The following is a 15,515-nucleotide window of genomic DNA, read 5'->3' on the forward strand; positions in this document are numbered from 1 at the left end:
TGCATCTTATCATGTGGTTTGTTGAGCGTGTTGCCACAGAGATATAGCGCGTGTGGAGGCTTCACGCCATCCACTGCGGAATCCACTCGCAACTCACCACACGCCCCACTGAGAATGAACCACATTATAGCGACCATGAGGATGTGACTGTACCCTCCCTAGCAACCAGGCCAATTTGGTTGCTTAGAAGACCTGGCTGGAGTCACTCAGCACACCATGGGATTTGAACTAGCGAACTCCAGGGGTGGTAGCCAGCGTCTTTTACCACTGAGCTACCCAGGCCCCCCTGCTCTAGAATTTATTTTAATATATTAGGTGCTAATAGATACAAATCAAAAAGGGAAATGGAAAATGCACACAGCAGTCACTCTTGGGTCTCAGGAGGTTAATGAAAGGTCCTAAATATATATAATCAAGACCATTGAAACTGCTGTTCCTGGGTTCAACACAGCAAGTCTCTTTGATTTAAAATGTATTTGTTATATGACTGGTGACTCTGGTTCCCCTAACATCAGCATGAAATCAGGATTGACCCTATTTACTTTCTTAATACATGTTTTTTTGTGAATGATTCATTGGTACACGTTACTCCAAAGTAATAAAATATCTGTCTTCATAAATGGTCATCAAAATGTAATAAATTGCTCCACCTCTGAAATTATCATTTTTTTCAACCCCTCCCCTTCAATATGATATGATGTTCACAATCCAATCAATCCTGATTGATGAAACCAAGGAAGCCATTCTTTTTCTTCTTGTTGAATATTGTGTTTCACTTGGAAATATGTCACTTTGCAAGTAAAATGGGTTGCAAACGCTGTATTATGTTGGCTTCAAATGTGATAAACTTTCGCCCTTACTCCCTGATCCAGCATTATGGAACTTTTTGGCATCCCACTAGCAAATTTTCAGTTGATTTTTAGTTGTAAGCTTCGAGAAACGGTGGGAGTCGGTTCACATGGCCACATGTGAAATAAAATAAATAAAAAAAGAAGTGACAGAAAAATCTGTGTTTAATGAATGTACATAATTTTCTTAAAGAAGCTGTGCATTTACATGTACAGTACTTCCAATGGCATGTGCTGAAGAAACAAATACATAATCTCACACTTCACAGGGTAAACTCCCTCCATGAAATGCATCCTAATTCAGTACACAGTACATGACAGGGAATCCAAGAGAAATTAAATTAGGCAATTAGTCACCCCTCTTCAATTCTTAATCAGTGAGTATAACCAAAGTCCTCTGAGGCAATTCAGTTCACTTGGCGGCCATGTTTTGAATGCTCTTGAACAGCTATTTTTCTATGTAAATATGCAGCATAAAAGTGCAGATCCTATCTACTTGAATGGGGAAAGACCGAAATCTCCAAAACGATTGGTAAAATTGTGATCAAAGTCACATTTCATATCAGCAGTAAAATCTGACAACAACGGTCTCACAAATTGTGTTTCTTTAGCTCTGATCATACTAAAAAACAAAATTTTCCCGGCTTGTATAGCAATGCAAATGCGCTTTCTCAAGTTGATTGGCTGTCCCACTGTCCCACTTCACTGAAAAGACCCATGCTTAACAAAATAAAATCTACTTAAGTAGGAAAGATGTTTATAACAAGTTATTCTGAATGTCTTTTAGCAGTCTGTGGAACAGATGTTTGAAGCGTCTCAAAAACACATCTAGTTAGTAATGGCTCATTGAGAGTTAAAGCATTATTTAGAGGAAAATGCCTGTTTGCAGACTGTAGCAGGCAACAGACGACTGTTCTTTATTATCTCATAATGTTTGTTTACATATTCTCCTCTATCTTGAAGCTTCCAACTCTTTGAACATTTTATTATCATGGCTTTGTTGCCTTCTTGTGGAACAGTAATGTTTTGTATGGTGCAATGTACTGCACTGTTTGCCTAGTGTACATCTACATTCATCACTGGTTCAACATGCTTCATTCTGTAGGGTTATGAATAAAAAAACCACACTGAGGCCAGCCAAATACAAGGTCTTAATCTGTTTTAGGCAATACCTGTTTAGATTGTTGATTAAAATTTAGTTGCGCACAGACTCGAATATGAAACTAATATGTATCCTAGAGTCAATGCTGAAAACCGAAAGTGGAAAACACAGTACAAGTACAGTACAATGATGGACTGATCAAAGTGGAACATTAAAGGTTGAAAGACTTTTTATCACCATTCTGATCAGTCATTTCCATCAGAACTTTGTGATTGGCCCAAGGCAGTTGTAAGGGGGTTAGAGGGAAAGGAGGAGGCGAGAACCGGTTTGAGAATATAAATAATAGTTTAATAATAAACTTAAACAAAAACTCACAAACATAAACACATGCAGGGCAGCTGCCTGTAATTCTCTCTCTCTCGAAATGTCGTCCCCGGGCGCCTTTATCCCTCGCGCGCCCCATCAGGCTGATTGGGGACCGGGCGTGCGTCATTCCAGCCCGGCCCCGCCCTCCTCGGTTCTACAGCAGTCTTCTTACATTAGCACATCTTAACCTCGTACATGCTCAGACCGGTAATCTACGGCTTTGTTCACACACAGCACCAAAACTAAACTTTTCCTGAAATGTTACAACTTCTCATTTCTGGAAATTGCCAGAGCTGATTTACCGGTATTTCTCTGTATCCTGTTCAAACTTCTAAACACAAAAAAAAGGCATTAATTTTCCAGAAAAGGCTGTATGTGGCAATAATAAAATGTCAAGTTTGTTGGTTTGAAAAACCTAGATAAGGTGAAGGTTTTTTCTTTTTATTCACAATAGCCGGTAATTCATGTAGTCGGTAGATCATGACAGCCATTAACACCTAACATAAAATTGTTCCTAGCCCCTTAACTTTCATAGCAGAATTTAAAATTGAGAGTAGTTATAAACTTAATCAGCTTCATTTATGGATGCTAAGAGAATGACATACATTGCAAGAGGGTTAGCAAAAAGACACAAATCTTCAATAAACAATTTAATTTATTAAAAATAATAATCAGGATAAACACTTCCTCCGCAAAGTTAATTAGTTGAAGTCAGAAGTTTACATACACCTTAGCCAAATACATTTAAACTCCGTTTTTCACAATTCCTGACATTTAATTGTAGAAAACATTCCCTGTTTAGGTCAGTTAGGATCACTATTTTAAGAATGTGAAATGTCGAGTCACGTGACGCCATGCGAGGATCGGACGTGTGAATGGCGAGCTCTGTGCACTTTGCTAGTTTTAACACTTATAATGACAAACCAGTGAGATTCGATACACTGTTCCATAACAGTTCTAGGAGAACAATATGTCAAAGAATTCAAAATCCTCGGGCTCTGGAGACATTAAAAGACACTTACGTGCTCAAGCTGACACCCCCTAGCAGGCCGTGAGACTGGGAGTCGATTTAGTCGGAGAGGTGCGGGAAATGCGGAACGTGTTGGCAATGCTGACGAAGGTCGTTGCTGACTTGGAGGATCTTGCTGTGATACGTCGATCGTTCACTGCCATGGAGGCAAAGTTCACTGAGGTTGTTACAAGAGTGGGGGATGTCGAGAAACGGATTGATTATCGGGAGTCATCGGAGAGGGAATTATCTGCTAGTGACCAAGTTGGATTTGGAGCGTGTCTGGGAGAAGTTGGAGGACATGGAGAACCGTAGCTGGCGGAATAACGTCCGTATTGTCGGAATTCCTGAGGCTGAAGGAGGTCAGGATATGGTGAAATTCCTGGATGGGCTTCTTCCGAATCTGCTTGTCATAACAGGCCATAAGCTGAAAATCGAGCGAGCTCACAGGGTTCCTTCTCGGAGATCCACGGAGGGAGACAGGCCCTGATCAATTCTGGCCAAATTTCTGAGATCATCCGATAAAGATCTCGAGTAAAGGAAGGCTTTCTTGGAAAAACCACAGTATTTTCTTGTCCCCAGACTTTGCGAATTCTACAAGAGAGAAATGTGATCGATTCAAGGAATGCAAGAAACTTTTACATCAACGGAGGTTCACTTTTGCACTGATATTCCCGACCAAATTGAGAATAGATGCTAAGGATGGCCGTAAAACATTCACATGCCCACAGCAATTGATGTCCTTCCTAAAGTCAATGGAGTGAGTAGGTCATCTTGTTGCACTCATGTTGCAGTCGAGTGGACAGGCTCACTGAACGTCCGCTTGACTGTTTGGGGTATCTGCGCGCTCTTCTTGTGCTGGTTCCTCCTAGCGGCTGGAGTTTATTTTGTGGAGTATTTCTTGCAAAGTCAGTGGAGTGAGTAAGTCATCTTGTTGTACTCACGTTGCAGCCGAGCGTACCGGCTCACTGAACATTTGCTTGACTGTTTGAGGATTATGCGTGCTCCTTTTGTGCTGGTTCCGCCTAGCGGCTGGAGTTTATTTTGTAGAGTAACACACCTTCAGGACAGTTTTATGGATGAATCTACACATTCTTTGTGTTTATTCCGGCAAAGTTGTCGCGGGGGTTCTCGTAGGCGTGCATGGACTGTTTGAGTTTGAATATGAGTGGATTGCCTCTCTCCACATGGAATGTGAATGGGTTGGGGTACCCCATAAAAAGAAGGTAGGTTATTTTTCTGGCGTAAGAAATATTTCTTCAAGAAATGCATCTTTCTCTGCAGGAAGCTGAAAAATTTGGGAGGATATGGGGTGGGCATGCTTTCTTTAGTGCTGGCTCAAGTAAGAGCAGGGGAGTCATTACGCTGATAATTAAACATCTACAATTCAAATGTCTCAAACAGATTAAAGATAAATTAGGGAGTGTCATTATTGTTTTAGCTGAAATTCAGGGGCAAAGTCTTATTTTGGCTAATATTTATGCACCTAACGTTGATGGTCAGGGCTTTTTTTTATAGATCTTGAAGGGATGTTGCATGCCGCTGGCACCCCTCATGATATAATATTGGGAGGAGACTTTAATCTTTTGATGGATTCAGTCCTTGATCATAGTGAAGCAAAAGTGTGCAAGACCCCTAGAGCAACACTGACGCTTCACAGGATGTGTAAAATCTGGAGACTTTTGAACCCATCTGGTAGGGACTATACATTTTTTTCATCTGTCCATAAGATTTACTCTAGAATAGATTTTTTTTGTATATATATCTAAGTCCCTCATTTCATCTGTTGTTGATTGCTCAATTGGAAACATCTTAGTCTCAGATCACACCTTGGTGAGTTTAGAGGTGTTGCCACATATGGAGAAAAAGAAATCATATTGTTGGCGCTTTAATGTATCCCTTTCGTAAAATCCTGAATTCCAACACGTTAAAGGCTGAAATCAATGTCTATATGGAGACCAACTGGTCTTTTGTATCCTCTGTGGGCATGGCTTATGAGGCACTTAAGGCAATTCTTAGGGGCCAGATCATACAGTATGCCGCATTCACCAAAACATCCAAAGCTCAAGAACTCATGGAATTGGAAGGGAATATTAAAAGTGCCGAGGCAGAGCTGAAGCGCTGAATGTCGTCTGATCGCCTTAGAGAATTGACCTGATTGAAATACAGATACAATATTATTTTGTTGCGGAAGGTGGAGTTTTGGCTATTCAGGGCAAGACAGTCCTACTTTGAGTCGGGGGACAAAGCAGGGAAGCTTCTGGCTAGATATATAAAACAGAGTGAGTCTTTTTCTACCATTCCCTCAGGGAAATCTGCTGGTGGTGAAATATTTACCTCGGCCATAGATATTAATAATGCTTTTAAAGAATTCTATCTTGATCTTTATAGTTCCACATCTTCGTCTACTGATGTAGATATTAGAAACTTTGTGGAACCATTAGAACTTCCTAAACTGTCGACTGAGCAAAATAATTCTCTTGATTCTGAGATAACCTTGGAGATAATTTGCATGCCACTCCCCTGGACATACGGGTATAAAAGGAGCTGGTATGCAACCACTCGCCACAGATTTTCTCTTCGGAGCCGAGCGGTTGTATTCAGTGCACTGAATTCAATTCCCTCCAAAGATGCACCTCAAAACTGTTGGATTTACGGCGCATTTCAGCGGCTTCTCTCCCTCTGCACCCGTGGAGTGCAGAGAACGGCCCTGGGTGCTTCGGCAGAGCGAAAATAAGAGAGTATATTCTAAAAGAGTATATTTTCATTCACAAAAAGAGAGGCACACACACAGAATGTCTTTTTAAAGATGCATTTCCGTTTATGTGTTATTCCTGGTTGCGGTCATTATCTCCCCGCTTTGACGGCCACGATTGCTGCCTTACATGTCTTACGTGAGTGAGTCATATCCTCATTGCGAGAACATGACCACGCAACGTTGCGGTTGCGGCTTGCTTTCGTATCCCCCCACAGACCTCCCATTCCCCAGCATGCACACTTGCCCCGATCGGGCTCTCGCACAAGACTGCTGGCTCGTCTCAGTGCGAGTTCGACTTCTCGTTCGGAGCTCGGGAAGACGATGAGTTATCGAGCGCAGCATCGGAGAGCGGGCACATCTAGTCTGACGCAGAGGCTTCGGCTGGGCTTCCTCCTTCAGGAACGGTCGCCCAGTCTCACACCAATGTGGGCTAGAGTGGAACCCTCCACTCTCCCCTGAACCCTCGTGGCTCGACAATTGGTTCCTGGGCTCGGGGCGCCGCCCACAGCCACGCCCTGCCCCCGTTCCTTTTTTCCCGGAAGTGCATGAGGAGATGACAAGATCGTGGGAGGCACCTTTTACTGCCGGTCCCGGTCTTTCAGCTCCCCTGCTCTCACTACCCTCAATGGTGGAGCGGCCAGGGGGTATTCGGTGATCCCCCAGGTGGATAAGGCGCTCGCGGTGCACTTGTGTCCACAGAGTGCTGCCACCTGGCGCGGGCGCCCGAGGCTCCCGTCCAGGGCCTGTAGGTTTACGTTGTCCCTGATGACTGTGGCCTGCGGTGCTGCTGGACAAGCCGCCTCCACCCTGCACACCATGGCTCTCCTGCAAGTACACCAAGCCAAGGCACTAAAAGAACCACACGAGTGTAGTTCTGACCCAGGATTGATGCAGGAACTGCGCTCGGCGACCGACCTCGCTCTCCGGGTGATGAAGGTGACGGCACAGTCTCTCGGGCAGGCAAAGTCCACCCTGGAGGTCCAGTAGCGCCATCTTTGGCTCAACTTGGTCGAGATGGGAAAGACACCGCTTGACACCCCCATTTCCCAGGTTGGCCTGTTTGGCAATGCCGTCGAGGACTTTGCCCAGCAGTTCTCAGCGGTGAAGAAGCAGACTTAGGCCTTACAACATATCCTGCCCCGGCGTGGCTTAAGACCCCGCACCCTGTCTACTCGTTGCCAAGGGCGTCCTCCTGCAGCAACAACACCGACTCCACCACAGCCCACCCCCGTGGCCTGGCTCCAGCATGGAGCCCTCCGCAGGAAGCAGACGCCACCCGTCTCGAGGCCGGCCACAAAGAACCTGAGGAAGGCTTCGAAGCGCCCCCGAGACGGGTGACCCAGGGGCGAGGAGACCCACTTCTCTGGGGCTGATCGACAGACCACTCCATCCCCCGGTGAAGGGCCGGGAGGAGAATCTTTTGTCGCTGCATGCCCATGACGCTGCGGCACCCATAAGCCTGACAAAAGAATGGTTCCCTCGTCTCCTGGGTCACATATTCGATGCGCACTGCCGTCGTCATGACCACCGTCCACCGTCTCATTTTGGCAGGTATGGTGCTCCAGCGGCGGACCCCCCGCCCCTGTGCGCCCAGCTCTGGCACAAACACGCCCACATGGGATTGGTTCCAGTGGACTACGGGGACGAGATTCCTCCTCCCCCTCCTCGGCCAATCTTATGGTGGACGGCAGGAGCCAGGTTAGTGCTTCGATGTCCCTGGACTAAGCACGGCCATGGGGCTTGCGTGCGGAGATCGCTACCCTTCTGCGCAAGGGCGCGATAGAGCCTGTCCCTCCAGCTGAGATGAAGAAAGGGTTCTACAGCCCTTACTTCATCGTACAGAAGAAAGGCAGTGGGTTCCGACCAATTCTGGACCTGCGAGTACTGAACCGGGCTTTGCACAGACTCCCGTCCAAGATGCTGATGCAAAAATGCACTCTAACGAGCGTCCTGCATCAAAATTGGTTTGTGGCGGTAGACCTGAAGAACGCGTATTGCCACGTCTTGGTCTTACCTCGATACAGACCCTTCCTGCGGTTTGCCTTTGAAGGCCAGGCGTACCAGTACAAGGTCCTCCCCTTCGGCCTGTCCTTGTCCCCTCACGTCTTCACGAAGGTCGCAGAGGAAGTGGGCGTCCGCATCCTCAACTATCTCAATAACTGGCTAATCCTAGCTCACTCTTGAGAGTTGCTGTGCACACACAGGGACCTCGTGCTCCAGCACCTCAGCCAACTGGGGCTTTGGGTCAACTGGGAAAAGAGCAAGCTCTCCCCGGTTCAGAGCATCTCTTTTCTCGGTTTGGAGTTGGACTCAGTCTTGATGACAGCGTGCCTCACGAACGAGCGCACACAGTCGGTGCAGAACTGGCTGAAGGCATTCAGACAGAGGACAGAGGTTCCATTGAAACTTTTTCAGAGGCTCCTGGGGCATATGGAATCCTCAGCGGTGGTCACACCGGTCGGGTTGATGCGTATGAGACCGCTTTAACACTGGCTTCAGACTCGAGTCCCGAGATGGGCATGGCGCCTTGGGACACATCGCGTGGCCATCACGGCAATCTGTCACCGCCTCTTCAGTCCTTGGACCGACCTTTAATTTCTACGGGCAGGGGTTCCCCTAGAGCAGGTCTCCAGGCGTGTCATGGTTGCAACAGACGCCTCCAAGATGGGCTGGGGTGCCGTATGCAATGGGCACACAGCCGCCGGCTCCTGGACTGGCCCGCGGCTGCATTGGCACATCAACTGCCTAGAGTTGTTGGCAGTACTGCTCGCCCTGCGGAGGTTCCGGCCATTGATCCAGGGCAAGCACGTGTTGGTCCGGATGGACAACACAGCGACGGTAGCATACATCAACCATCAAGGTGGTCTACGCTCCTGTTGCATGTCACAACTCGCCCACCGTCTCCTCCTCTGGAGTCAGCAGGACCTCAAGTCGCTTCAAGCCACTCACATCCCAGGCGACCTCAACACCGCAGTGGACGTGCTGTCACGTCAGGTTACCCTCAGGGGAGAGTGGAGACTCCACCCTCAGGTGGTCAAGCTGATTTGGAGTCAATTCGGTCGAGCACAGGTAGACCTGTTTGCTTCCCGGGAATGACTTCAACCTAAGTGTATGTAAACTTCTGACTTCAACTTCATGTATATATATATATATATATATATATATATATATATATATATATATATATACACATACTGTATATGTATATATAGATATACACAATTTCACAACAGCTTTATATGCACCTCATCCATTCAGACTTTAGTCTGAACTATCCTTTTTATAATAACTAAATGCTTCTCTAAACATGAGTGCAGCAAGTCAAAAAGTAATGTACTGGAATGTCAATGAGTGCATTTACAAGTACTTAAAAAATGGATAACTACCAAATTTCAAGGATTTACATTCAAATCAATGAACCGACAATGCAAAAAAGTTTTTCTCCACACATTGAATAAACTGAAAGAACACTAATAAATGCATTTAAATGCAAAGAGAAATCAGGGTAACAAGCAAAAGTCTATGTTTATGACTTTCTCTGTCAAAAGAGCACAGATTTAGTGGTTTACATGATTACATATTGTAATAATATATACTAAATAATTATACTTACATATTGTTGGCTCATTAAACATTATCAGTATAAGATTGTGCATGTAATCACAATCACTGTCTTTGTATACTGTACTTTTACAACAGGGGATTTGTGTCTTTTTCTACATAGTGGCTCTTCTCAACCAATATTTTAATTTGTGATAATAGATATTTACATTGAGGTCCCAGAGAATACACACTAAAAGGACAAAGAGGGATATAAACATCTCAGTTCACCCACTCTATCCTAATGTCAGACTTGTGAAGGCATATGAGAAATGACAGTGTGTTTGTTATGAGATTGGCAATTAGCCATCTTGGTAAATTGATATTTAATGTCTTTCGTAGATTTGCAAATAGAATTACCATGCTGGATTTGAATATTGTTCTTTGTTGTCCTCACATACTTGGCTGCCCTTTGGATGCCAAAATCACATTGCCAGACTGTGTCTTGTCCACGGGCAGTTATTCTTGGCTAATGCTTCAGTGTTTTATTTATAGAATAAAAATTTCTGAGGGTAATTTAATCGTTCATTTGAAACTAGCATTTACAGAGGCAGAGGGAGCAACACAGTGAGAGGCCCTGTTGGTCTACGTCAGGGGTTGGGGACCTTTTTTCACTAAGGAGCCAATTTTTTCATTTTTGATTGATGCATTTTTTTTCCGAAAGAGCCATAGCACAAACGAATAATTTACTATTTTCAAAAACAACGTTTTTAAATAAAATAAAATGCTTATATTGCCCATAGACTACTCAAAAACAAAATATGCAAAAATGAATAGGTAACATGCTGCAATATGGAATTGAGTACATGTGTTTGTGCGGGTCTCCATAAAATTACTTAATTTTACAATTGTTTATGAAAAATTTTACTTCCCTTTTGGGTTGGGCGATATGTAAAAAATATTTTAAGGATAATTGCCTTTAAAATATCGTGATATCCAGTTTGCGAGCTCCTCGTTCAAATGCAGGTATTTCATGCGCGAGTAATTTTGCTCATCTACCCGCAACAGGTAGGTGACCTGTAAGACGTCTCGGAGTGACACATGACAAGAAATGCTTTTAGTCACAAAGACACGCTTGAAGAAACACACTTTATTATATTTTTAAGAACAGTCAAAAGAAAAGCCGTCGTTGCTTGTGTCTGATTCGCTGTTTGTTCAGAGGTGTGCAACACCAGTCTGTCTCGTGGAACAAGCGCACGTAAAGAGTTTTCACTCTTTTTCACGGTTTCATTCATCTAAAAACTGTTTGCAAGAATAATGCAGTCTATGAGAATGCTGCAAATGATCTCCGATCATCTCGTGAGGTGCTGTGAGTTTAGTTCGCTTTATTTCCATGGAGCAGTTCGCTCTTACACATTGTGAACGCAACTCTGAAGGTTCAGTAATATATATCTTTGTATTAAAGAAACAAAGACGAAAGTGATTAAATCATAAAGTAATACAAGACACGTTCACGTTCTATTTTCTTTTCTTTAGGCAGCATTAACTGTATTACCAAAACGCATGGCAGCATTATTTTGGAACACAAGGGAATTTATTAGGCTTATTTATTATGATGATTATTATAATTATCTTTACATTTATAATTGTCTTTTGTTCTTAATTTGTGGGCTATTAGTAATTTTCCATCTGTTGTCATTGACGGATGCTTGCATGATGGCAAATGGAGCCGTTGGAGATGGTAAATATTTGGATTTGGGGAGGTGGTTAAATACGATTTTTTAATCACTTTGTTATTTAAATTTCTTTTTAATTTCATTTAAAGTTCAGTTTGAATTTAGGAATGTCTTTTGTTTAAGCTTCAATAAAATCAATAAAGCAAAAATATTCACTGAAATAACACGTTTTGTCAAACATGCATCTTTGTGTCTAATTTCTTATATATAATATAATATATAATATATATAATATATCACTCCGAGAAGTCTTACAGGTTGCCTTCCACAGTGGCTGGTACATCAGCAAAATACTCTGCAAAAAAAATCTGCATTTGCCGGGTGTTCATTTCAAACCTTGTTCACCAGGAGTAGGCTGTATGACAAATTTGGGAGAAAGGAAATCAAAACAGTGTCATTGACTTCAAGCTTTGCAATCGTACCCACACTTTCTGCAGGAAAATTATCTCTAGAAAGTTTTAAACGATTGTGTGTTGGTGAATGGTGAGACACCAGACGAGCCACTCGATTTTTAACAAAGAGCTTCTTGTGGCTCACGAGCCATAGGTTCCTGAACCCTGGTCTATGTTTTGTGTTCCATTGCAATACTGATAAAGTATGTTTCGCTCATTTACTTGATAATTAAGCAACTATCATGACTTTGTACAAAGTGAGAATAGGTAAAAAACATAATGCTGAGATGTAAAAGCACATTTAAAAGGTTCACAACAACTAATCTTATACCGTTCAACACGGACCAGTGTAGAAGCTAAATTTGCTGGCAAACTTCCTATTAGTATGAAACAATTTGGGAAGTTTCCCAAGTTTTTCCCCCTTAGGTTAATATACCCCTAACTCCTACAGTAGGATTGATAGAGAAATCAAAGAAAAGAGTCTTGAAACATGGCTGAAGCCTCCAGATTGCTTATATGTTTGTTTGTTTGTATGTTTGTTCGTTTGTTTTGCAGGCTTGTTTTGCCGTAGCAATGATTGCAACGGGAGGGGTGATCACAGGGCTCGCAGCATTAAAAAGACAAGACTCCACTCGCTCTCAGTATCATCTGCCAATCCAGAGCCCCACCCCTGCATCTGAGAAGAAAAATGCTAAGCGTAAACCTCGAGCTGATGTGGTGGTGGTGAGGGGGAAGATCAGACTGTATTCCGCTTCAGGGTTTTTTCTGGTTTTGGGAGTGCTGATCCTCATGGCAGGTATTGCGATGGCTGTTCTAGGATACTGGCCTCACAAGGACCACCAGAAGGCACCAGAAAGCAAGCTCTCCATGAATGATACAAAGGTTGGGCAAGGGCAGATGGGCTCCATGGCACAATTCTTTGAGCAACACCTGCATTCGGAGAAGATGAAAATGTTGGGTCCTTTCACCATGGGAATTGGGATTTTCATCTTTATCTGCGCCAATGCCATCCTTCATGAGAACAGAGACCGTGAGACCAAGATTATACACATGAGGGACCTGTACTCGACCGTCATAGACATTCACAGCATGCGGATTAAGGAGCAGAAATGTACGAATGGGGCCTACGTGGGTCCCTTTGTGGACTCAGAGATCCGTTCCTTCGGTCAGGACAGTCATTTTGCCTCGCGGCTCGCAGCTAACACGTTAATGTCCTTCTCTGGTCTGGACGGTGACCTCCGATTCTCCCACAGGACCAGCTCTGAAGACGAGGAGGGTCTAATGAGCGAGGCAAAAGGTGGATTAAGCCTGTTGTCACCTACCTACAAGGACCGAACTGAATCATTCTTTGGGTTCCAGTCTGAGAGCCGTCGTCAGTGGGAGGGTAAGAGTGGTGCACTGAAGAAATGTCAAACGCGGTCCATCGTTTCCTCCTCCATCAGCGCCTTCACGTTGCCTGTCATCAAACTCAACAACTGTGTCATCGATGAGCCTGAAATTGATAGCATCATGGAGGACTTGGAACAGAACAGGGATCACTCCAGACCTCCTTCAGTGGAATCTTTAACAGTCCCTGTTCCTGTCATTGCCAAAGCTTTCAAACCTCCTGGTGCTCAGCTGCTCCGGAGCAACTCGGCTACAGAATCCCCTATCTCCACAACTTCCCATTCCTCACTGCCTGCTGGATCCACCAGCAGTAGGTTCCTGTCACCTGGAGCTGCTCGTAAAGACTTTGGTTCCAATAACTCCCTCCACATGTTGTCAGCACATTCCAAATCTCTGGATTTAGAGAGAGGGCCCACAATGCTGACTGTCCAGCCTGAACAAAGGAAACACCCTAGCTGGCCTAGACTGGACCGCAGTAATAGTAAAGGGTACACTAAACTGGAGAACAAAGAGGACCCAATGGACAGGCTAATAGTGCCCCCAATGGCCGTAAAGAAGGACTACACTAAAAAGGAGAAACTTCTCATGATCTCCAGGTCTCACAATAACTTGAGCTTTGAGCATGATGAGTTTATAAGCAGTAGTCTGAGAAGAGGCACCTCAGAGACCAAATTTTAAAATCGAATTAGTTTCAAGGCTGCAATAGCCACACATAAGGCATACATATATGTTCACACAATGGCTTTTGGTTTTCAAGATCTGGTTGCAATACAGGATAGAGTACTTCCTGTTTTTAAATAACAATAACAATCTTTGAACAGAAAGCTCAGGCAGTTAGCAGATTAGCAAACTGTCATTGTGCAGGAAATACAAAAAGAGACCGGTAATGATAAATAAAAGTGTGGGTAAACAGCAAGTGATTCAATAACCAAAAGGTTGATTAAACCTGTTAAAATGTGTTTGTATTGTCTTTGTTACTGTTCAGACATGACCTATTGTCTGTTTTGAGTGCAGTCTGTGTGTTGTACCAGAGATGTTAGTTATTTTACTATGGGGGCTTTAAATAATTCATTGTTTAAAACACACACTGCTATTTTTGAAGAGAACTTATCAATGTATAATTTATCAGTTTCTCAGAATAAAGATAACCTTTCCAGATAATGTTGTCCTGCTCTGTTTTTATTCCCAACTTTGTTAAACACTGTTTAATAATTCAGATTAAATTCAAGAATTTCAATTCTTCTTTCTTATTATATCATTAGATCATTATCATATTAGATCATTGTAATCATTAAAAAAAAATAATATTTTTCTGCTTTTTCCTTTTAACTCTGTCTCATATTGACTGTTTAATGTTTTGGTCTAGTTTATCACATGCAACATTACATTATTAGCTCTAAATTCCTTCTTTTATTATACTTAATTGTTTTCCAAAGGTAATAGAACACAAGCCCCACTGAAAGTAAAAGTGTCTGGTGAGAACTGAGCAGCTCCATATGTTTAGCTGGGATAGTTTTGGAGTATTATGGAAAGTGCTGCCAAATTCTGCTCCCAGTCAGAGAAGATCCATCTGGACGAATATTACCAGTCAGGATGTGACTGACAATTCACTTCATAATGTTTCCATGGAAATAATAATAATTTTAAAAAAAACGCTCCATAGTGCAGCTAGTGCAGTATGGTAATAATCTCCATGATACAGCCGTTCATATCGAGTTACAACAACGTCCACATATAAGCTATTAGGGATGCCAATAATACAACCTGATCTCATGAAATTTCATACATATTTTACGAGTTGGCTATTTCATATGATTTTGTGCAATTTTGTTGTATAAATTTGTATGATTTCATCACATGCAAATGCCCGGATGTCTAATGTGGAAGTTAGTGCGAGTTCTGCGCACGAGGTGTTAAGGACATGCTTATTAATATTATGCCCTTACCAAAACCCCTTATCTAAACCTAACAGATCAGTACAGTGTGTAAACATGACAGGAAGCTGTTGTGTGTGACAGAACCAAGTAATTGTCGCATATTAGATGGAAACAATGTCTAGTGATGTCACTGGCTGTAGTGAAAGTTGTACGAATTCAAACAAGTGCAGTCGTACAATATCATACGAATTAGCCACATTTAGAGAAGTTGTACGAATCCTTACGATTTTACCTTGAGAGTGTGTTGAATAATATGACACTTTGTGATGAGCTCTTGAAATCAAACAGTAGATGTTATAAGTCTGCATTCAAATATATTGGGAACAACTGTGACAGCAAGTTTATTTCACAGATTTCACAATCATAAGAACCGTCAAACTAGAGCTCATCTAATGCTTTCCATGCTAATTATTTATTTTGTTCTGCAAGCATTGACTTTTC

General features: G+C 43.0%; 1 protein-coding gene across 1 annotated transcript in view; it reads left to right on the plus strand.

Annotated features, from left to right (window-relative positions):
* Window positions 1-14,289, plus strand: part of tmem200a (transmembrane protein 200A) — a 31,369-nt gene extending 17,080 nt beyond the window's left edge. The window contains exon 2 of the mRNA XM_051655305.1: window positions 12,307-14,289. Within this exon, the coding sequence (XP_051511265.1) occupies window positions 12,325-13,815 (1,491 nt within the window). The 5' untranslated portion in view covers window positions 12,307-12,324 and the 3' untranslated portion in view covers window positions 13,816-14,289. The remainder of the gene's footprint in view (window positions 1-12,306) is intronic.
* Window positions 14,290-15,515: the final 1,226 nt, after the last annotated feature.

Source organism: Myxocyprinus asiaticus, chromosome 25 (assembly GCF_019703515.2).
Source record: "Myxocyprinus asiaticus isolate MX2 ecotype Aquarium Trade chromosome 25, UBuf_Myxa_2, whole genome shotgun sequence".
Lineage (NCBI taxonomy): Eukaryota > Metazoa > Chordata > Actinopteri > Cypriniformes > Catostomidae > Myxocyprinus > Myxocyprinus asiaticus.